At 34.9% G+C, this 25,750-nt stretch overlaps 1 protein-coding gene across 2 annotated transcripts in view; it reads right to left on the minus strand.

The window, feature by feature from the left end:
* The window catches only part of robo3 (roundabout 3), a 344,494-nt gene that overhangs the window by 85,943 nt on the left and 232,801 nt on the right, over positions 1-25,750 (minus strand). For both annotated transcript variants that reach the window (XM_067768104.1, XM_067768105.1), the window contains one exon: positions 19,903-20,005. In XM_067768104.1, coding sequence (XP_067624205.1) covers positions 19,903-20,005 — 103 coding nt within the window. The remainder of the gene's footprint in view (positions 1-19,902; positions 20,006-25,750) is intronic.

A 25,750-nucleotide genomic window follows, 5' to 3' on the forward strand; every position in this document is an offset into this window, starting at 1 on the left:
TAAGTTGAAAAATGGCAATGGGATGTGTTGGGGCAGCAAAGCGGATAGGCTTGTGGCAAGCAAGCAAATAGCTGTATAATATACGGGCCATTCTATGCAAAATCGCAAATATATTAATTTTGGTTTCTTCCAAAATGGAAAGCGACTTATGGCTTCGTGGGAATACTCGCCATACTCCTCTGAATCCTCGTACCTTATTGGGGTTTTTCCTTTTGGTCGTAAAACACCCAGTTCAACCTAACATAACCTTCGCTGTAACGAGTGTCACAAGGCAATTTTGGAACAATCGTACAAAAATTTCAGCCTTTGTTCCTAAGGTTTTTATGAAAAAGGTATTATTGAGAAAGATGTTGCTAAGTATTTGCGTAACTTCTAGATCCTGCCTGTTTTATGATTTCTTAAAACTGTTTTTCATATTATGAGCACTGAACGATTTGCAATGGAGTGACCCACAATTACAACGCCCACCTGCAAATTCTTTGTGGTGGCATGTACAAAGAATCAGGCAAAGTGCGTTGGCGTTGTAGGAAGGTGTAGCTATGAAATCAAGGCGCGTAAAAAAGTGAAAGGAAATTCAAAAGGAAATTATTTAAATGTAACGGCGTTGATGTGTAGCAAAGTGGCAGAGTGATGGCGTGTTATGCTGTTTCCCATAATTTTGCCTTGTTTTGCATTCCTTTTGCCTTAGAAAATGGAAGATTTTAGCGAAAATGATATGCGCGCATCTAAACGTAGAAAGAAGAAGACGCGTGTTCGGCGTGCAGACGGCAGCGAAGCAAAAAAAGTCAATATTGTTTATTTGAAAGCAATTTTTTTTGTTGTTTCTTTTTTTTTCAATTATTTGCACGTACATTTCGTAGCAACCATTTCACGTAGGTGTCGTTTAGATAAAGTAACACTCTGTAGCGTGAAGAGCTAGATTGGTTGAAGTGCACAATCAAATCGAGGTTGCAGGCAACCTTCAGCACGCTTCTTTACGTTCGCAAACGTGTCGTTTACTGAAATATGGCAGTAAACGTTTTGTTGTTGTAGCAATTTTATTTTCATTTACGCATTATTGTAGCGTACGTTAGGTAGGGACATATTTCGTGTTACATAGCATAAGGTTTGAATTTATATATTTTTTTACACTTACGGAAAAAAGTATTGACACAAGAAATTTTTGCAGCTTTTACCTAATTTTGCTTAAAAAAAGAAATTTTCGCTTTTTTTTTTTTGTAAAAATCTGTGCAAATATGCAAAAAAGTTCAAGATAATGGGTATTTTTCGGAATCAATAGGAACTATTTCGGTATATTTTTTTGACTACCTTTGTGATTATTTTGAAAACTTTTCTGGACCATCGGTACTGTTTAATCACAATTTCGGGATTTATTTCAAATTAATATTTGGAATTTTTTTCGAATAATTTTTTAGTATTATCCGCATAATGGTGATTATTTCTTCAGCAAAAGTTTCAAAAAGTGTTATTCTCAACCCTCTAAAAACATTTCCTGACTTTTGTCTGAGTTGAGTTTTTCATATAAACGTAATATTTTCATAAAAAAAGTGCTCAGCTCGCTTCGGAGATTAAGATTGACATTGACACCCTTAAATTCATTGAGCCACAAAACTGCATACTCATGAAAGCTATAAAAATCCTAAGTGAAAATTTTACTAAAGATTCGTTCTTCGAATTTTCGCAAATTTCGCCTAAGATCTCTAACTTTATCTTATATCGATTTTGCTATATATTTATATATGCATTTATAAAAAAATTGCAAAAATTATTTTTCTTAACCTTCATGTAACCGTTAGTCTACATTTGTAGCAAATTTAAAAAAAAATAAAATTAAATATAAACTTCATAGCTTCTGATTTTGTGTTTCAGAGCTATAGGCTATTCCATCCACATCGTTCGGCCTCACAGAAAGGCTGTTGGAAGATTTGCATCCAAAGGGTATACCCAGCTTTATTTGAATCCAACCTTACCGGTATCTTTTGCTGATAACAAGGAAGAGCCACAAGAGAAAAAAGATAAAATCGCTACAAACAATGCTTCGGACTCGGAGAGCAAAATTAACAAAAATAGCTGAGAGATTACGGGGCAGCAAAATTCAATCAGAGAAGATAGGACACTGATCAGAGGAAGAGGAGAGCCCTCCAACAGTACCGTGCAGTATAAAGAATTATGTAGCACTTAGAAGCATCGGTCTACACAACACACCTTTGAGAGTGAGCGCTTGCCACGGGCCACTGGGCGTTATAAGTACGTTGAAGGCAGCTCAAGTGCTTCGCTGTGATAAACTCTCTTCGCTACAACCAGTATGAGAAGAAATATGCTTCAGTTGGCAAAATGAAACAGACGCGTATAAATTTCGAAATGGCACTAAATTGATCCGTTTCGGAAACTTTTTATGACTCCAACGAGAAACAACCAATTCAGCTTGACCGTTGACCACATTGGGAACTGTTTGAGTTATCTCGAATCTAACCCGGATTTTGGGCGCTCTAATTAAGATTAGAAAGCAGCTAGAGTGGAAACGATAAATTCAGCTAACCTTTAAATGTAGTTTAAACTTGCATGGCGGAAAAAACTAGCTTTAAATCATCTTAGTTTTACAACCAGTTGTATATTTGCTACAAATGTAGACTTCCGGCAGTCTATCTCAGTTAATTGAAGGCTAAGCGAAATTAGGTGAAAACGCGTAAAGGTGTCTAAGTTCGGGTGTAACCGAACATTATAAACTAAGCGTGAGCTTCAATTGTACATTTCTTTTCAGATAAATTATTTTTCTACATAACATGTGGCAACGCCCGTTTAAAAAAATGTCTCCCCATTTCCTCTTACAATAAAACTTTATAAGTAAAATATCATTGATTCAAAACAATTTTTTGCTAAGTTATAGCTTACTATTCTAGACTACGGTATTTTTACACTTGTTTTATATCTAAGTTGCCGTGGTCTTTAACCGATCCCGTCCATTTTTACTAGAAATATTTTCTGCTATAAGGAAAATATGTGTACACTATTTCATTACGGTATGTTAATTTTTGTTCGAGTTATGGCTCCCGAAACATAGAAAATTGCTTAGTCATAAAAGGGGCCGTGCCACGCCCATTTGTTTAAATTTGAAGTTTTTCCTACTTATTGTTATAAATCTACTTGGGAAATGAAATACGATTGATATAAAACTTTTTTTGTAAAGATATAGCTTATTTTATTTTTCCACGACCCTTTTAAAAATCTTTTATATAAATGTGGGCGCGGTCCATAACTAATTTCGTTAATTTTTCTTCAAAGCATTCTTTATAGTACAGGCAACATTTTTTTATGTAATATTTGTAAAATTAATTTTATCACAAGTGGTCGGTGCCACGCCCATTTTAAACAATTTTTTCAAATTTTTATCAAGAGTCCCAATATCAGTCCACGCGTCAAATTTCAACATTCTAGGTGTATTATTTACTAAATAATCAGGTTTTTTGTGTTTTCCGCTGAGTATAAAAAGTGCGTGTTCCAAAACTTTTTTCTGTGAGTGTTTGTATTTACCTACGAACATATATGAATATTCAATGTATATACCACCTAAGAAAATTTTAGCATTTTGAGATTTGTCTTATTAATGTAGCATATATATAGGCGCTCTACCTCATGCCTACTTTGCTTTCGGAAGTTATCAATGTCGCCGACAAAATCTCATTTTCTCTAGGCGCCAAATGGGTTTACCGGTTTCGTTTATTTTTAAATTTGATATATATTACTTGCGACGTTGTTTCTTCTCAACGATTTTCACTTTAAATTGAAAGTGAATTACTTGGAAAAACGTCGAAAAATAAAACAGAATTTATAGATATAGCATGCTTTTGTTAAGTTGTTTAAAGGAAATATTTCAATATCAAAGCTAATTGCCGCCGGTGTTGTTATTGATATTTAATGAGATCAATCGCATTACTGTATTTTATTTGTCTGTCATGGCGAATACGCAATATTGATTTCAATTTGAACTTTGGAAGTCATGAAGCCATGCGCGCAGTGAATAGATATTTAGGAAGATGGTTATGGATTTTTTTACAAATTAAAGAACTGTGAAGCTCTATGTAAAATTTGAACTTAATTATTCATAAAAGCGTAACATTATTCAAATTAATTTTTATGGCTTCAACTCTTACATATATCCTACAATTACTAATGTACTTAGGTAATACCTATTTGATTGATATGATAATGACACAAAGGGTCAATGAAATAATTAGTCAAGTTTTATACATTATAGCCTTTATTAAACGCAATCATCATCATCATCGTCAATTGGGGCTTTACCGTCTAAGCGATTTTGGCCGTTTTGTAACAACTCACGCCAGCTATCCCTACTCAGTCCAAAGTTGCACTTTTTGGCAAGAGTTGAACTCAATCTTCCATACAAATTCTTTATTATCTCATTATTACTTAAGTATATTTTATAAACAGCGTAAACTCTACTTGGGGCTGCTGATGGATGCACTTTAATGGAGCAAGTGGGTCTGCGTGAAAAGAAAATATAAATTATTTCATTAAAAACATGTAAAGAAGGCTAAGTTCGGGTGTAACCGAACATTACATACTCAGTTGAGAGCTATGGAGACAAAATAAGGGAAAACCACCATGTAGGAAAATCAACCTAGAGTAACCCTGGAATGTTTTTGTATGACATGTGTATCAAATGAAAGGTATTAAAGAGTATTTTAAGAGGGAGTGGGCCATAGTTCTATAGATGGACGCCATTTAGGGATATAGCCTTAACGGTGGACCAGGCCTGACTCTAGAATTTGTTTGTAAGATATGGGTATAAAATGAAAGGTGTTAATGAGTATTTTAAAAGGGAGTGGGCCTTAGTTCTATGGGTGGAAGCCTTTTCGAGATATCGCCATAAAGGTGGACCAGGGTGACTCTAGAATTTGTTTGTACGATATGGGTATCAAATGAAAGGTGTTAATAAGTATTTTAAAAAGGAGTGGGCCTAAGTTCTATGGGTGGACGCCTTTTCGAGATATCGCCATAAAGGTGGACCAGGGATGACACTAGAATTTGTTTGTACGATATGGGTATCAAATGAAAAGTGTTAATGAGTATTTTAAAAGGGAGTGGGCCTAAGTTCTATGGGTGGACGCCTTTTCGAGATATCGTCATAAACGTGGACCAGGTGTGACTCTAGAATTTGTTTGTACGATATGGGTATCAAATGAAAGGTGTTAATGAGTATTTTAAAAGGGAGTGGGCCTTAGTTCTATGGGTGGAAGCCTTTTCGAGATATCGCCATAAAGGTGGACCAGGGGTGACTCTAGAATTTATTTGTACGATATGTGTATCAAATGAAAGGTGTTAATGAGCATTTTAAAAGGGAGTGGGCCTTAGTTATATAGGTAAACGCCTTTTCGAGATATCGCCATAAAGGTGGACAAGGGATGACTCTAGAATTTTTTGTACGATATGGGTATCAAATGAAAAGTGTTAATGAGTATTTTAAAAGGGAGTGGGCCTAAGTTCTATGGGTGAACGCCTTTTCGAGATATCGCCATAAACGTGGACCAGGGGTGACTCTAGAATTTGTTTGTACGATATGGGTATCAAATGAAAAGTGTTAAAGAGTATTTTAAAAGGGAGTGGGCCTAAGTTCTATGGGTGGACGCCTTTTCGAGATATCGCCATAAAGGTGGATCAGAGGTGACTCTAGAATTTGTTTGTACGATATGGGTATCGAATGAAAGGTGTTAATGGGTATTTTAAAAGGGAGTGGGCCTTAGTTATATAGGTAAACGCCTTTTCGAGATATCGCCATAAAGGTGGACAAGGGATGACTCTAGAATTTGTTTGTACGATATGGGTATCAAATGAAAAGTGTTAATGAGTATTTTAAAAGGGAGTGGGCCTAAGTTCTATGGGTGGACGCCTTTTCGAGATATCGCCATAAACGTGGACCAGGGGTGACTCTAGAATTTGTTTGTATGATATGGGTATCAAATGAAAGGTGTTAATGAGTATTTTAAAAGGGAGTGGGCCTTAGTTCTATGGGTGGAAGCCTTTTCGAGATATCGCCATAAAGGTGGACCAGGGGTGTCTCTAGAATTTGTTTGTACGATATGGGTATCAAATGAAAGGTGTTAATGAGTATTTTAAAATGGAGTGGGCCTTAGTTATATAGGTAAACGCCTTTTCGAGATATCGCCATAAAGGTGGACCAGGAATGACACTAGAATTTGTATGTATGGTATGGGTATCAAACGAAAAGTGTTAATGTGTATTTTAAAAGGGAATGGGCCTTAGTTCTATAGGTGGACGCCTTTTTGAGATATCACCATAAAGGTGGACCGGGGGTGACTCTAGAGTTTTTTTGTACGATATAAGTATCAAATGAAAGGTGCTAATGAGTATTTTAAAAGGCAGTGGACCTTAAATCTATAAGTGGAAGCCTCTTCGAGATATCGCCTTAAATTTTGACCAGGGGTGTTGACTAGAATGCGTTTGTACGATATGGGTATCAAACGAAAGGTGTTAATAAGTATTTTAAAAGGAAGTGGGCCTTAGTTCTACAGGTGGACGCCTTTTCGAGATATCGCCATAAGGGTGGACCAGGAATGACACTAGAATTTGTATGTATGGTATGGGTATCAAACGAAAGGTGATAATGAGTATTTTAAAAGGGAGTGGGGGTTAGTTCTATAGGTGGACGCCTTCTCGAGATATATCCATAAAGGTGGACCAGGGTTGACTCTATAATGTGTTTGTACAATATGGGTATCAAATTAATGGTATTAATGAGGGTTTTAAAAGGGAGTGGTGGTAGTTGTATATGTGAAGGCCTTTTCGAGATATCGATCAAAATGTGGACCAGGGTGACCCAGATCATGATCTGTCGGGTACCGCTAATTTATTTATATATGTAATACCACGAATATTTATCCTTCCAAGATTCCAAGGGCTTTTGATTTCGCCCTGCAAAACTTTTTCATTTTCTTCTACTTTATATGGTAGGTGTCACACCCATTTTACAAAGTTTTTTTATAAAGTTATATTTTGAGTCAATAGACCAATCCAATTACCTTGTTTCATTCCTTTTTTCGTATTTGGTATATTATTATGGCATTTTTTTCATTTTTAGTAATTTTCGATATCGAAAAAGTGGGCGTGGTCATAGTCCGATTTCGGCTATTTTTTATACCAATACAAAGTGATTTCAGATAAGTACGTGAACTGAGTTTAGTAAAGATATATCGATTTTTGTTATCGTGTTAACGGCCGAGCGGAAGGACAGATGGTTGACTGCGTATAAAAACTAGACGTGGCTTCAACCGATTTCGCCCTTTTTCACAGAAAACCGTTATCGTCCTAGAATCTAAGCCTCTACCAAATTTCACAAGGATTGGTAAATGTTTGTTCGACATATGGCATTAAAAGTATCCTAGACAAATTAAATGAAAAAAGGGCGGAGCCACGCCCATTTTGAAAATTTCTTTTATTTTTGTATTTTGTTGCACCATATCATTACTGGAGTTGAATGTTGACATAATTTACTTATATACTTTAAAGATATTAACTTTTCTTTTAAAATTTGACGTTAAAATTTTTTTTTTTTAAAAAGTGGGCCTGGTTGTTCTTCGATTTTGCTAATTTTTATTAAGCATACATATATAGTATAAGAGTAACGTTCCTGCCAAATTTCATCATGATATCTTCAACGACTGCCAAATGACAGCTTTGCAAAACTTTTAAATTACCTTCCTTTAAAAGCGGGTGGTGGTGCCACGCCCATTGTCCAAAATTTTACTAGTTTTCTATTGTGCGTCAGAAGTTCAACTCACCTACCAAGTTTCATCGCTTTATCCGGATTTTGTAATGAATTATCGCACTTTTTCAATTTTTCGACATTTTCGATATCGAAAAAGTGGGCGTGGTTATAGTCCGATATCGTTCATTTTAAACACCGATCTGAGATGAGTTCCCAGGTACGTACATACCAAACTTCAATAAGATACCTCAAAATTTACTCAAGTTATCGTGTTAACGGACCGACGGACGGACGGGCATGGCCCAATGGAATTTTTTTTCGATACTGATGATTTTGATATATGGAAGTCTATATCTATCTCGATTCCTTTATACCTGTACAGCCAACCGTTATCCAATCAAAGTTAATATACTCTGTGAGCTCTGCTCAACTGGGTAAAAAATGTCATGGTCATATCATGACTATCTCCTAGATAATATCGAGATTTTTTCCGAATTTTTAAGACTACTTTAGGGTACCTTTCGGATTTTCTCTGCATCGTTGATACTATTTCAGAATAATTTCGTAAATGGTTTTAAAATAATTCTGAGATCATTTCGATGCTCTTTCGGACTACTTTCGTGATTGCTTCTAGGTTTATATATAGTGTATGGTTTCCGAAAGTTGTATAATATTTCGACATCATTTCACAACTGCAAACAACAATTGAACAATTTCGGGACTTCTCAGATCATTGAAAATATTTCGGAATAATTTCGTATATGATTCAGAAATTAAAATCGTTTCGATACGCTTTTGCTTCTGCTTCATGATAATTCGGAACTCGGGATAATATAGTTATATCCGTTGTGTATTGGGATAGTTTCGGGACTTTATTTCCTTTACTTCTGGACAGATTTCGGAAATAATATGAAAACTATGTTAGGCCCATTTTGGGTATATGTCCGTCCATTGCATTTTTGGATTTTTCGTGAAAACGCATTATTTGTTTTGGGACATTCACTGAATCATCGGACCTACTTGGTTTTTGATTAAGCAAAAGTTTCAGGATTATTTCGAGACTACTTCAGCTGCCTTTCGGAATTATTTCGGGAATATCTTTTGATCAAATCGGTATAGTTTAGACTACAATGGATAGTTTAAGCATTAATTTTGGAATAACTTCCCTATCCATTTGGATCTACATTTGGACTTTTCGTTATTATTTCATTATTATATCAATTAAATATATATTATCGATTTTTTCGGATTTTTTTTGGAATATTTTTGAGATAGAGTTTATGAGCATATCCGGACTATTTTGAGATAGTTTTGAAATAATGTCCTGATAATATCAAAATAATTTAGGAATCGTGTTCGGAAACTGTCGGGATATTGTATAGATGATTTTATGACTATGCGTGGCTATCTCTGTTTCGTGAATTTCTGTATAATTTTCGGAATGATTTGGAAATAATCTTAATATAATTTCTGGATGCTCCTGCGAATTTTTTGCAGCCATTTCTGGGCTTACTCGAAACTATTAAGGTGTAATGGTAATAGTGTAGTTTTCCGAGTTTTCTTGGAACGGATTTCGGGTTTTTCGCGGCACTAATTCGAAACCATTCTGCCATTGTTTTGAACTATTTTAAGTGTTCTAAGAATATCTTAGTTTTCATTACCTAGATATTTCCAAATGGGACAGTATTGGTGATAGAATTGTTGTTGTATTGTAATCTTAATGCTATGCAGTTTGGCCAAGTAAAAGTGGGATAAATTTCGTTTTCAAAGGACATATTTCAGTGTACTGGTATGCTGTTAGTAATTGTTGTGTAATTGGTATCATTTGTCCACATCTGGCCTACCTTCATTACATTTACTCTCCTTTTTTTCCAGGATTTTGTTAACTTCAAACTCCCAAAGAAGGGACTAATGGCTCCTTTCTTGAGAGTTTTTATTTTCCAGTGCTTTCCTTAAACTATCCCTGTATCTAAGAAGTTTAGGTTTAATATCTTAAAAGTGTTCTGATGAAATTTCATTTTCAAGAAAGCCTTTCGGGGTGTATTCCTTGTCGTCCAAATATTTGTCAAAAAATATTATTAAGCTACTTTCTTTAAAAATTGACTCGAGCTTGACCGAAGCGAAGAAATCGCTCTGTATTCATAGGGGATTTGGTTTTTATTTTCATACTTCTTTATCATGGCTTCCCTTTTGGCTAGATATAACCAAATATGTCATACCAAATGAGCCTCAGTATGGGACATCTATTCAAAACTCGGGACCAAACAAGGTTACCATTGTGTGACACCAAAAATTAAACTAAGAAGCGTTACCAGTTGTCTAGTAGATCTTGAAGATATAAGAATTAGTGCAGACGAAAGTTTCTCCGGAAAAATTATCCGGTTGATCATAAGCAATGAAGAGAAATGTTCGCTCTATAGTCAAGGAAGCTGATATTTTGAGTTGTCGGTTTACCAAAAGTCTGATGAGTTACAACAAATCTGAGTATGTTTTGTTATAACTAAATATTTACAGGCTAATTTAGTCATACTTTTATTCCATTAAAACTTTTTGCACCTTCGTTTAAAGAAAAGTTATAATTTCCTATACATTTTTGTATTGCATCCACTTAACCCAGTTCGAACTTATGTTGAAGATATGTTACCAAGTACATAATTCCACTACAATATTTGAATAATCATTGCGCTGGCAAAGGTAAAAATATTTATAAACATTACTTTTTTATCGATTTAAGTTGACTTAAGTTGCATGAATAACGTTACCAATAACGAGAGCTCTACAACATGACAATGTAGCACAAAAATGGCAACACAGTCAACAAAATGGATGTACTACACACTCATACTTAAATGATGAACAACAACAGAGTAGATACCAAACAACAACAACACATCTACACCAATGACTCAGAAAAGAGTTAGCATAGAGCTAGCCGTTTCAGTAATAAAATATGTGCCCCCATAAAATATGCAAGACTTGTATTGGCATTTCAGTTTGATGGAAAGTAGGTGGCATCATGCAAGCAAGCGAGTAGCTTAGCAAACTAATACGTGCAAAAATTCTTGATAACCAGAATTAACCTTCTACATTGTAATATGAGAAAAAATGAAAATAAAAAGCAAACCGCAAAACAAATAAAATTGCAAATGACTAAAGGGAAGACGTGAAAAGCAAGTCGAAGGTAGGAAAGATTTGATTTGAAGGTGTATAGATTGGCGGGAGAACAAAAAAAAAATGAAGAAAAGAAGTGAAATGAGTGAAAAATTTAATAATTCCAAAAGCGTTTACATTGCTGAGTTGAACGAAATTTTTGCAAATATATACTCACATAAATATAAGCGTAGAAGGATATGCATACTTTTGATAAGCTAAAAGTTTATGCTTTCGAGTGAATTAGAGTTACTGCTGTTATAACTTGTAAATTTGTATATTCTTATAGGATAATGGCATAGTCCCTCTTGGCGCTTTGATTAAAAACAGAAAACGACAAACCACAATCGACGTACTTTTCGTGATTTTCATGCAAATATTGAAAAATATACTCAAGAAATTGAAAATGATAAAAGTACACTGGGCGAAATGTAATAAGATCTTGATTATACCTCCATTGTATCCAGCAGATTTTTCTCTGTTCCAAGTCGAGTTTATTTGCATGACTTTTCAGAAGTGTGTATTCCATACTGCGCCTCGTCCTCTCTCCCTTTTTCTCTTACTTTTATTCGCTCCTACCCCTTCGCTAACTCTGCATCTTTCTCACTCTCCTGCCACTCTTTTCACATCTCCCTCTCCAGCTCCCACCATCGCACTACTTATCTCTGTATCTTCGTCTAATTCTATCTCTCTACCTCCTTTTCTCCCTGCCTGTGCTTCTCTCTGCCTTTTCTTTCTCTCTATCTCTCTCTCTACATATATTGGTCTCCTTCTCTAAATACCTCTTTTCTATCTTAGTCTAATTCAATCTCTTTCTCAGTCTCTTTCTCCTTCTCTCTCCTTGTCTTTTTTCTTTTAAGATCGTTATTCTATCTGCAAATGCCACTGCAACTCTTTCAAATACATTTAGAGTTTTAAGAAAATCTTTTTTTGCCTTCGACAAATTGATCGTTCTAATAAACCTAAAAATTATTATATTTCCCTTCAAGGAAGACCAGAGACAAAAGCATCAGTCAATTAATGTTTAAAAGGTGCAAAAGCAAGCATATTTAGAAACAAAAGGTTCAGGGAGTGATCAGCACTCCTCATTAAGTGCTAAAGAGAGTGATTTTTCACTCGAAGTGTTTGTATGTATGCGTGCAGGGTTTTTAAACTAACTATGACAGTGTTTGAACACGGAATAGAAAGAATTCGTAAACAAACAGGGAACATAGCAGCACACACAACTGGAACAGGGAACAGAGTTGGGGCTGTGAAGCATCTGTGGTTCAATAAAACGTAGTGACTTTCTTCGTCTACTTATATATTATCGATGATGACTGTGCTGTGCGGATACTAATCTGTGATGCTACAAAAATTATCATCATTAAGGTCTTAGCCCGATTATCTGAGAAAAATTTGATATGAGCAATTCAATGGGCTTAGTCGCCTCAAAACACAGGCATGCCTTGTTAATCCCTTAACGTGCTGGGCGTTACTCTTACGGTGTTTTCCGGCAGAGCTCAATGCCATAGGCAGAGCAGCCAGAATTCTCCAAAATAGTCCTGTCGCAGATATCAATATAAAAACAGTTATCGGAAGCCAGAGTGTATTTAAACCTTAGAAGTCAATTTGACAGAAGTTCCACAGAGGTCCAACTGGCATCTCAAGGTCTCTCTTTGTTGGGTTTCGCGGCATAGCAATATTGAAGAGAATAAAATTGCTGATGACAAGTACAGGAGGAAAACGAACTTGCTGTGGACCAACAGATGTAGTTGTAAGATCTCAAGATTCTTATGGGCATACCTGGATAGCAAAGCAATGAGGTTCATTCTTGAATTAAACAAATCTGCGCGGGCTTGTTGTTTTTGTTGTAGCTTGTGATGGCTGGAATTTCAAATCGATCGTAGTTGGTACTCACATTTTTCAATAACTCTGGGTTATATCTCAGAAATACACATGACATTCCTATAGGGTGTTGCCGAATTAGCTCACCGCAGTCATTAAATTATATCACACATTTTTTTCTGCGCTACCCAACACAGTCAAAGCCTGTCAGACTAACTGAGAGAAGAGAAAGAGCGAAGGTGTCAGACTTTTCCGCAATCATTTCCTCTACCATTTCCGTTGAATATCGACAGCAACCCACACCGAAGAAGTTTTTCTAAATTGTGAAGTGTTAAATCTAAAGTTTCAAGTCAATCGCGACAGAGTTTTAATTAAATTAAAGCAAGTTATCTGCTAAAGATGTTCAGCATTGCGATGATATTATTGTATCGCTTAATCCAATATTAATGAATTATTAGTGATTGGAAAAAGCATGTGAGTTTTTTTTTTTCTTCATATAATTGTGCCTGAAGCACCTTTAAAATCCATTGGAATCAGGAATTACCTACGTAGTTATTGAAGGTTCTTATACATATTTTCCTAAAAATCTGGCTTTACTATAAAGCGTCCTTTCCCATATTCGTAGGCGACGTGGTTCCTTCCCACGAGGGAACTCCTACAGGGAAGGGATAACCTTGCCTTTTGTATCGCCTTAAATTGTGCTATAGAAGAAGACAAGTCTTCAATAAACGTAGCGGAAGATGGAAACAAGAAGCAAGACTCGAGAGCAAATTCATCCTCACAGCGAATAGGAGTTTTCTAAGTCGATAAAAGCAGAACCCGGACCAATACGCATTAATTACGAATATAATTAAACACATACAGAGTAATTAACTTACGTTAAAATTTAACTACTATCGAAGTAGTTCTTATTATTGCTCCAAAGAAAAATTTAAAGCTTTCGATGACTTTCTTCTTCTCTTCGGTTTAAATTTGATTTAATTGAAATATGTAGTTTTTCCTCGCACTTCAATTTAGTTTTGCATCACCTCATGTGAAAACCATTGCTAAATAATGTATGGCAAAAATGAATTAACCAATAATAAATAAACAAAAAAAAAAAAATATATATATATATGAGGAGAAAGCTTGGTTTAATCGAAAAGAAAAATTTAATAAGAAATTTACATTAGAAATCTTTAATTTGTATCCCGAAACCATACCAGTTTAAACTTATTTGGCCTCAGCGCCAACAACAACTTATTATGTAAATATATTAAAAATATAACCAATAGCCAACTAAAATTATAATCAATTCAACAAAAGCCCGAAACAACCTGTTTGCGCAAATATCGTTGGAGCACCCTATATAATGTAAGTAAAACAAACAAACATACATATATACCTTAATATGTTGACTTTAAATTTGTTGTAATTGTAAATTAAATCAAGAAAAATAATACTATATGTTGTACTCATCATACAGCTAATTGTCAAGAGAATACGCATTCTTTATTGATTTAATTTCGCCTAGCCATGTTATTTTCCTATCAGTATATTAATACAAGCATATATATGTAAGCATTTTTGTATATTCCAGTTATAAATACCTGAATTGAATTATGAATGTAAAATGAAATATAGGAGAATGAGGATAAGCCTCTTTTTTGTGTTTTTTTTTTTTGTAGTAACGATCATTAGTGCATTGCATTAAATAATTATCAATAAAGAGTAGATCATCTAAAGTAAGTCTTGTGAGTTGATTATGTAGTCGTGGGTGTTGTATTGGATGGGTATGGGAGAGATCGATGTCAACTCTCAATACATTGGTAGGGCAGGGAGCGAGAGTTAATATGGAGGAAAAACAACACCAAAAAACCTCCTCTCGCAGGTATGTTCTTTTGCTTAATATCGCATGTACTATTTTCCGCGTAGCAAATCCTCCTGTTGGGTCAGTCACAGCGGACTCTTATATAGAGATTTTGTGATTCGCAGAGTTCCGAATTTGTTTGTGTCTGTCTGTTTTTTTTTGCTATGCCAGTTAAGAGAGTCTGTCCGTTTACAAAGCGTAAAAGCTGGATGTATTTTTCTTTGTTTTCTTAATGAATAATTATTTTGTTCGGGTTCATTCAGAGTAGTGCATGAAGTAAATTATATATGCTAATCTAGGGCGGTTCGATAGGAGCAAAAACCCCGACCTCCCCAGTGACTAAGCCTGGTTATACAAGCATGCACGTCCGCTCCGTCTTCCCTTAGTGTCGGTTCATGACAAGCTATAAGGGCACTCATACGACAGACATACCTGCCGCGGGTATATTCTAAGCCATCGAACCCGCAATGTGATTCGTCTACAAAAGTTGTACAAATAAGAATGAAGATAGATTGATTAACCACTTTCAATATCGATGGTTTCTAGGATCCTCAAAAGGTGGATAAGCTGCATCTTTCACCACAATTATAGTACAGTTAGGGAAATAAGTGGTTTTTTGAGGAATATTATTATTATTATTTATTATTTATTAAAATTATAAAATAACTCGTAAGCACAAGCTACCAGGCTATCGGCTTAGTCATAATCTAAAATACTTATGTTTATGTGTACGTATCTATGTTTAAATATTTAAATTAAGTGAAATATGTTAATGCCTTCTAAGAATTTTTCAATTAGATTTAAATTTGTTTCTGAAGGATTCGGGAGGATAAGTTGGAGTGGATTTTGTCCTTGAAAATTTTGAATGTGATGAACGTGCAGAGATGGGCAATCTAGTAGAATATGTTGAATAGCTAATTTGTAATTTTTACTGTAATAGCATATGCGCTGAGATGTTGACTGAAGAAGGTGTTCATGAGGTATAAGTGTATGGCCTAGTCTAAGGCGTACAAAAGATTTGTTGGCCCAAGTAGATGTGTTAGTTGGCAGTTTAATCGGAACACAGAGGGAGTTTTTGGGGAATATCTTCATGGGGACGTTTATTTTGGCTGAAACTTTTAAACATCGTTGCTCATGGTATGGAATAGGAATACTATCGAAAGTTTATACATTTTTTATCGAGCTTTAATTAATTTATCAACGGCGTGTAGTCTATTTATTAACGACGACTTGTCGGTTTTTTTGATGCAGATGCCGATAAAGCTTTAATATAAAATCGTTCTATAATATCTAATCGATAATTTGAAGGAAACTGTTTGTTCATACATCGAACTTCACAAGTACTTGTTACTCGCGCCGTGTTAAACGGTTTCATTTAGCTTGACTCTGTGTAGCGGCCGCGGTTGTGAGCGAATTTTTTAATTAAAATTTAAGTAACTTCCCGATGAGCTACAAGCTTGAAAGTTGAAATATAATTCAGAACCCGATAACAATGCAATAATAAGAAAAAAAGCTCCGATAGGTGGCTCATGGATCGAAATATTTCAAAAAATCATATTAAAACACATAAGCTATCATCCGGTGGCAAAATCCTGAGCCATATAAATAATTTTGCATGTAAATGCAACAATAACGATTTGAGCCAGATAAATCCAGATAGAAGTCTGGTTCAATTTGTGAGCCAGATAATTTGTTAATTACTTCTTTTTAGGTTGGCAACGCGGCCTTTAATATACCTACTTTTTCAAAAATAGATGTCGCTGCTCAGCCTTTCGCCATATGAGTTAAATGAAAAACAGCGGCGACATCTGCCTATCACATTTCACGTGTGCGAAAATTTCACGACATCTGCTTCTCAAGTGTCTCAATGATCCATAGCATTCCCGTGAGAATTGAGCGTGAGCCTGAGCTGTAAAACTCACTGAAAGACGGCAATAATCATACATGAATCGAAAGCGACCTATAAAAAATCGGCGCTAGGTGACGCAAGGATCGAGGTATTCAAAAAAATTGTATTTGTGGTCCGATTTTGCTCATATTTGGAACAAATATTACATACACTCCGGTAGAAGTGGCATCAAAATACTTTGGATTTCGAGGACGGACAAGCATACGTGGCGCCGCGTCGAGTAAAATTTTTGGAAGGAGTAAGTAAAGAGGATATTGATTGTAACAAATTGTCAGGAAAGAGTCCTCGTAATAATGAGTTAATAAATGAACTAAATAGAATGATAAATAATTAGCACTTAAATAAAGATTAAAAATTTTGAAAATAATATAATAAAAAAAATGTGTTTAGTTAAACGGTTTTATTGAAAACAATACTTACATTAAGTAATAATAAAACTAAAAGCTACAAAATAAATAAGAAAGTCCTAGGTAGTAGTCATCACACTCCTCATCAATCTATGGCGTTGATCAGAAAATTAAATAAAAGCGTTGGCCCCGTGAAATTTCTTAAAATGTGAGGCGTAGCATAATGTTATTAAGGTTCAGTTGGTCTTACATATGACTACCAATAGAAATTTGATCCATCGCACGTTTTTATTGTCTAATCAACGCCCTAGGTTGATGAGGACTGCCATAACTAATACCTAGGAACTACCAAATTATTTTCTAGCGTTTAGTATTATTTAACTTTATGCAAGTATTGTTTTCAATGAAACTAGAGTTGTGCTTTTTCGTTCATTTCAGAGATTCGAATCTTTCGTTCTTTTTCTGATGAACGAACAAGTTGATCTTTTTGTTCATCTGTTCTTTTTTTTTCAAGCAAATTTGATCACTGCTCCTCGCACCCGCGAAAAAAGCCAACAAGTATAGATGGGTGTGTGTATGCGGCAATGCTTTGTGTAGGTATATTTAAATGAGTTACGAATAAATAAGTTAATATATATGTATATCTATAATTAACTTAAAAAAAGTTACAAATTTCGGAAGATCCAGGAAATTGAAAGAATACAGACACAAATTGAAAATATGAACTTTTCAAGCTTAATAAATGTAATAATTAGTTTCTTACAAAACATGTTTTTCATAAATAGTCCATACATATATTGGTGTAGCAGTGCCACACACAAAGATGACCACGCATATATATCTTTAGTGTAAGTGGAATCATCGACATTCGTGCTCACTGTGAATTTCTGCGTATGTATGTATGAATTTACGTATGTATGTTCGCGAACGAGATGAGAGAAAGAATAACATTAGATAAAACGAACTAAAAGAACAAATGAACTAAAAGAACAAATAGAACCGAAATCGAAGATCTAGTTCACTTGTTCAGTTGAAAGACCCGGTCAATTGAACAAGTTCAGAACGAAACGACCCAACTCTAAATGAAACCGTTTAACTTAAAATTTTTTAAAAATTTAGGCTTTTTGACCAATGTATTTTAGATGCAAAATAAAAACTTTTTTTCATCTTTCTACCCGACGTTTCGCTAGTCTCTCTAGCTTCTTCAAGGGGATATCTGTTTATTTAGGAAAAACAACAAAACGTTAAAGCATGTGGTAAAAACCGAAATGAAAACTAACATTACATAACATTTTTATATACACATGAATACATGATAAATATCACAAATCACAAATAAACTCGTTACACCCTAATAAAACATTTATCACACTTACATATTTATATTGTTTTAAATATTAAATTATTCTAAAAAATATTATTTGTACCATTCTATAGTGGTATCATTGTCATTGAATGGTACATATAATATTTTTTTAGAATAATTTAATATTTAAAACAATATAAATATGTAAGTGTGATAAACGTTTTATTAGGGTGTTACGTGTTTATTTGTGATTTGTGATATTTATCATGTATTCATGTGTATATAAAAATGTAATGTAATATTAGTTTTCATTTCGGTTTTTATCACATGCTTTAATGTTTTGTGGTTTTTCCTAAATAAATAGATATCCCCCTTAAGAAGCTAGAGAGACTAGCGAAACGTCGGGTAGAAAGATGAAATAAAGTTTTTATTTTGCATCTAAAATACATTGGTCAAAAAGCCTAACCAAAATTTACTTCTATAAATAAATTGACCGGAAAAAGTCATTAAGCCAAAAAGCCTAACCAAAATTTACTTCTATAAATAAATTGACCGGAAAAAGTCATTATTGTTAAAATTTATTTTATTAACAAACTATTTTGATAAAATATAGCTAAACAAAAGCACTACGACCAATAATGCCCAAAGCTCGCTAATAGCACGAATCTCCATCTTTACAACCAAAACTTTATTTATAGATTTGTATTCCAAATAAGAGCGAAAGAGGGGCCTGCACATAAAAACAGCAATTAGAAATAATATCTAAGATCGTTGGCCGATAACAAATCGATAATTCGAAGGAAACTCTTTGTTAACATATCGAACTTCATGAGTACTTGGTACTCGCGCTTTGTTTTTAATTCAATCTCTAAATTTTATTTTTTATCACAGTATTTATATTTGTAGTCAAAAGTAATAAAAAAATGTTATTCATTATTACACCATGTCGTAGTAACATGCTTAAAAAAATTGTAGTGATATCACTTCGCATAGTGAGTTCATTTACATACATTCACATAAATTGATACGTACATGCTCTACTTCATTCCCAAAGTATTCAAATATGGGAGCGCTCACACGTAAAGCCTCCTAATATTTGAAGTAATAATAAACTCACAGAGGGGTTGACAAAATTGCAAACACACTCATGGTACGAAAACTAAATTGTGTTACTCAGCCAAGTTAAATTTTGCATAAATTTAGTGTCACTGAAAACAAAGCAAAAAAAAATATAAATATATAACAAAGATCTCGAATAAAATGTAAGTTGTATGAGCTAGCGGAAGCACCTCAAAGATGGGCTGGTTGTAGATGCAGCGCCAGCTGAATAGGAGCAGCGCCATTTGGGTGAAAACGCAGATAAAATTCGTAAAGGTCGAGCGGGAGCTCTCAAACAAAGACAAGCACTCACACACATGTACTCAAAAGTATGAGCGAAAAAATATCATGTGCACTCGAGGCACGAGTTTACCTCGTCCCAAATGCCGCAACGTTGACACGTTTAGCTCAAGTTGAATGCTGTTTGCTTTTAAATTTTATATCTTTTTGCACTTATTTTCTTTTCGCATTGTACTTTAACCCTATCATATCAATGTGTGCCCGCTAAGTAGCGCCATATGCATTTAAGTATTTGCACAGTGGTATGATGCTCAAATATGTACATATGTGTGTATTAGCATGTATTCATGATTTTGTGTATGATATATATATATATATGTGCTACAGTTATTTTAATAATTTTTTCACTATTATGTTTTCTTGCAAACTTACCCGCAACTTGAAGGGTCGCATTTCGACTTCTCGCTACACCCAACTCATTTTTCGCCTCACACCAATATACGCCGGCATCCGTTTCGCGACGTGAATTCACAACCTGTAGATAATATGAAAAGGAGTTAAAAAATGTATATTTCGTATCATTTTAAAAAGCTAATTATGGAGACAAGGAGAAGTGAAGATGACTTTTTTAGTAGAGATTAACTTATAATATTGAATTGAGATCAACTTATAATGTAATATGATAAATTATTGCAAGGAAATTTACATTTTGCATTTGTGCGATATGTTGTTGGTATATTCACGTATTTTAAGCTCACATAGACTAGATATGTCCATAGAGTTAACGTATTTCCTATATCTGCTGTTACTGACGGGGCATAACTTATGAGGACGGTATACCTGAAGGCAGCGTCCAGCTAGTATGCCGGTTTGTGAAACTAACGTCGTAGGATTGCACGTTATCTTAGAAATTGTGTAGCACTGCGTTCGTGTCCATGCCTTTCCTGCTTTATGAATGATATGCAATTCCTGTCTCTTCTTCGTTTTTTCCAAACGGATTGGGATGTCCACCGTCGACTCATTGAGTGCTGTATCATCCTTCACCAACTCATTGGCGTTTTCATTACCTTCTATTCCTTTATTACGGAGAATAGAGTGCAGATATATGGTGCGGCCTAAGTAAAACCTCTGTAATGCTTCTCCAGGACACTTTTCGATGAATTACTTTGCGAGATTATGTCCTTGATCGACGTGACTATTAAAAAATAATAAATAAATGGTGCTACAGATATTGTGCAACGTAGAAGGACGTTCACATCGGTGGTGTTACGCTATCGACTATTTGTTACACCAAATATATTCGAGATAAAACGTTCAACAATACTCGCACCTTCAAGGCGCATGCTACCGAGGTCACCTCAGGTCACTTGCCGGCAGCACTTGGGGAAAATGTAACGAAACGTTGTTAATTACGTATAAAGCAAATAGTCGGCCACTCATGTGCTACGCGTCACCACCTGGCCTTAAAAACACATACTGTTGGCAGGCTGTAAGCCAGCCAAAATGCTCCCCTTAGAACTTCTACGGGAGGTCTCCTTATGATCTCTGAACGCCAACTACATAGTGAGGGAAAATTAAAAAATTTTATAGAGCATAACGAAATGCTGGATAGTTGTCACAAATAACTGCTTGATCCAGCCCAGCCTACAAGATTGTTTGGGGAACATCTCCATAAGCACTGAGATCAGGCACCTACTTTCACAGTAGTTTGATCCTAGCAAGCATATGAGAGCCCTAGGTAAAATTCACAGAATCGGTAAACGCCTTTACTAGGAAGCGCCCGATGGACACCATTATCAATATCGAGTATCATTTTACTACAAATCACATACTACCAAGATAGACACGAATCGCTCTGGCACAACTTCGTTCTAGATAATGTAACATTTAAACTTTTACTTGTCCATAGTCAAACCTGACATATGTAATATATGTTCTGCATGAGATGCGTATCCACCTCACACCAACCATCTTTTCAATTGTAGTGTGGAACCCATGCCTCTAACTCTAGCTTCTCTAGGGTTCATCTCTGTTCAAATTGCTAGTTTCCTTGTACTCCTTTTAAAAAACTATGAAGACTATTTGTGAGTGGTCGAGTGGTCGCACTCATTGAATGGGGCGAAGCACTGTTAACACAACAACAACTTCCACCAGCCTAATTTTAAATGGTTTGCTTTTTACTTTTTTCTAAGAAGTTCATACATTGGAAACGCTGCTTGTGGCTGCAAAGGTTTATAAAAAATATACATATTTAAATTGACATTTATATATTGAAATTTATATAGACGCTTTCACTTGCTTATAATTTAACTTTCCCAAAAGTTCATGACCACCCTTCAATTACCGCCACCCTTCAAACATTTCAACCATGTTACCACTTGAGTAAGTTCATGCAATCAGCGAATTCAAGTGAATCGGCGAGGTGTGTCTGTGTTGATAGCGCATTTAATATTACAAGTGACGTGAATTTTTAAGAAAGTTACACAAAATTACACTCGCCCGTGCATACATAAGAAAGTTTTTTATTTTGCATTTTGATGAATTGTATTATCGAAAGGATTTCCGATTGACGTTAGCAATTTTGAAACTGTTGCTTTTTACGCATAAAAATATTTACTCATTTCCAAGGGTTGTTGTAAATTCAAAGTAGGTAAGCAATTGTGGTAATAAATCACAGCCAGGTTATGATGAGATGCAATTTAGCAAACTGACGCGCCATAAGAATTGATGAAGCATGTCGAAGTTTAATAGTTCGGGTGGAGGTGAATCTAGGGCAGTGGGTGTTGGCAGAAATAGCTTTGTACAAAGTGAGGCAGCGGTTGTGATTTGATAAGATTTATTGCGCATTCATGTGTCTTAAACATATATCATGCAAATGGTGCCTTACAGCTATTGAGGGAGTTGATGGGTGTTGATTTAGAATAAATGAGGCAATTTTAAAAATTGATTTCGTTATGAAGGAGAAAAATGTGACTATCAGCAGTTCTGATTAGGTTGCCATAGCATAGTGCAACAAGTTTTACTATCTTTAAGAAGAAAATAAAAAAAAAAATTAAAAAAATTACATAAAGAAGAATGAAAAACATCACAAGTATAAAAAAATAGCAAAATTTCATTAAATAATGTTAGTTAATCTTTTAGATTAAAAACTGCATAGTAGTATAATATTTTTTATATAAATTGTAGCAATTTGAGGTTTATCGAAATATCTTAAAATTTCTACGCCTTTGCTGCTGAATTGAGTATGAAATATTTTAGAAAGCTCTAACGAAATTATAGCTTCACCAATTAATTGATGATTCAAAATATAAATACGACACAGCTTACATTAGCGAGTTAATCGGTTAACTCCAATTTCTATTTAATCAGAAAAAAAGTAACTTCCACTAATGAGCTTTTTTTTCAACCAAAGAGCAAGTTTATTGAGCAATCATCTTTTTAATAAATTACATTTTGAATTTCGTGAATAACATCCATATTGCACGTTCACATTATTTTCAAAATAATTTTTAAACCCTAACTTGGATTGGATACGCATTGTACGTTATAACTTAAGCAAATAATTTTTTTATTTTTTTTATTTTTCTATAATTGAAAAATTAGTTTTTCTGTCTCTGCTGTGTAGAAAAATGCTTACGCAGCGGGCTAAAAACGTACTGAATGCACGATTAGGAACCTTCGAAATTTATCTATCTACGCAGCTATGGCAGGTGTTTGAAGAATTTCTATCCATTAAAAAAATATTATTCTAGAAAAATTAAAAAAAAAAAAAATTATCACAAACATATTCTTGTGGGTATTCAGGTCGAATTATTAGAACCAATAGGAGAAGAAACAAAAAAAATATTATTTTACTAATCGAGATGGAGAGATAGATAAAGGCTTCATTTTAACAAGTTATCAGCATCGAAAAATATTTTGATTGTACATTTTTGAAAATATGCGAAATCGAAGGAAAACCACGCAGACTTTTCCGATATGGAAAAATCCAAAAAGCCACAAGGCACTACTTAACCCTCCGATAGATTGCATCGTCTGGCGAGACGAGAAGGCTTTATTTTCGTGAATAACTTTACTGCTACCCACCCGATCATGAAACGTCTTAGTGACTTTTTAAGTTTAGAGGTGGTCTTTATAATAATTCGGAAATCGATATTTTTTTCCTTTTTATATTATCTTTTTTTATACCAAATTTGATTATGTCACATTTTAGCGCTGTTGTCTGGCTATACCAACATATTTTTAAGCCTATAAGACGTCATAGTTCGTATTAGTTTCAAAATTTATCAATAAAAATTCGAACTTTTTTCTGGGTAATCACAGTGTGCGACGATGTTTTTTTTTTTCAAAATTTAAACACAAATTCAAATATTTTGGGATAAAGTTCAAGTGTCAAATTTCGTCTGGCAGACGACAACACTAAGATGTATATAATTTATTCACCGCTAATCGGAGGGTTAATATATGAAACTTTTGTTTGGGTTACTTTATTCTTTATTACGCCGTGACAGCACTCAATTTTAAATAAATTAAATAAACTAAATTGAAAAAAAATTTATTGAGAAGTTTTGCGAGCCGTTTATCGAAATCTGTTAAAGATATCATGTTGAGACTTTTTCAGCCAGGTTTTTCTCGCATACAGCAGCGAACAGAAAAGTAGCTGTTGACAATTTTATCAAAATTTTATCTGTTCGCATTTGATATTATAAAAAGAAAGATTTTCGAAACAATTATAATATTTGTAAAAATTCGGAAAATTTTACTAAGAGTTCATGAGTATTAGATATGCCGTTTTATAGCCCAATCAATTTTAGTTTGCCAAGTACAAAATACATATTCAATACGTCTTTAAAAATTCAAAAGGGTTGTAAAAAAGTTTTTTCCGAAGTGTGTTTTAGATTTCATTCCATATGAAGCAGAGTTGTATAACCTTAAAAAAAATAATTTATCTTTTTCTCGTTGTTCAAATAAAGTTTGCCCAATTCTGAATAAAAAAAATTTATTTAACTTATAACTTATAACGTACTTTGAAGAACGTAAACCCTTTGTCCATTAATTAAGATGTATAAAATAAGACTCTCGGGGAATAAGTAGTTTCATCAAGTTGTGTTTCTTTCAAAGTTCACTATAATATATTCTCCGTATGAAAATAAGCTAATTACGAGCTAACTGTGTATAAGTTGGTTACCAATGTTGTAACACGCAGGGGTGGTTATTACTACATTTATTATCAATTAGCTACTACTCTACTCCTTAGGCGGAAAAATAAGTTAAGCTCTTACCAACAGATATACCTTGCTGTAGGTTAGGTTAGGTTAGGTTAGGTTGAAATGGCCGGTCCATGAAGACCTCACATCGACGGATTGAGTCCGTAGTGTTACCAGAAGTTTGTTTTAACGACCAAACTGAAAACCCCTATCAAAAACCAGGACCTATGTTATAAAATAACTCCTTCCTCTTTGCAAATACTAGAAGCTTCCTAGGACTTGCTGCTTCTTGATCTGACAGCTGTATCACTCCTAATAGCTGGAGTCTTAGCCTGGTAAATGCAGGGCACGAGCACAGAACGTGCTTGATGGTTTCCTCCTGCAACCCGCACTTCCTATATCCGCTATTACTGACCAAGCCTAATTTAAGGGCATGTGGCGCCAGAAGGCAGTGTCCAGTCAGAATACCCGTCATGAGTCTATAGTCCTCTCTTTTTAATGATAGAAGCAACTTTGTTAGTCTAAGGTTGAAAGGCCTACACATAATCTTCGACACTTTACAGCCCCGCGCTTGAACCCACGCATTTCCCGCTTGGTCGATCATATGCACCTCTCGCCATCGCTTAGTCTCTCCCAGTCTAATTGGAACGTCTACGGAGCAAGCTTCAAAGGATGCACTCTCTTTAGCTAGTTCGTCCGCTACTTCATTCCCATCTCTTTCCATATGTCCTGGGACCCAATATAGGTGTATGCTTCTCCCTGTCCCGATTCTCGCCAGAGCCTGCTTACATTCAATACGCATTTAGACGCTGTGCTATGCGAGATTATTGCCTTAATTGCTGCTTGTCTGCCAATATAAAAGTTAAAACGGTTGCAGCTTAAGCTATTCTCTTCCAGGATTTCCACTGCTTTGGTTACGGCTAATATTTCCGCTTGAAAAACGCTACAGTAATCCGGTAGCCTGTAGGATCTGCTTATTTCCGGATCAGCACAGTATACCGCAGACCCTACTCGTTCCACTACTTTGGAACCATCTGTGTACACATGTATCGCCTCGTCCGCCATTTGCGCAC

This window comes from Eurosta solidaginis, chromosome 2 (assembly GCF_040869045.1).
Source record: "Eurosta solidaginis isolate ZX-2024a chromosome 2, ASM4086904v1, whole genome shotgun sequence".
Lineage (NCBI taxonomy): Eukaryota > Metazoa > Arthropoda > Insecta > Diptera > Tephritidae > Eurosta > Eurosta solidaginis.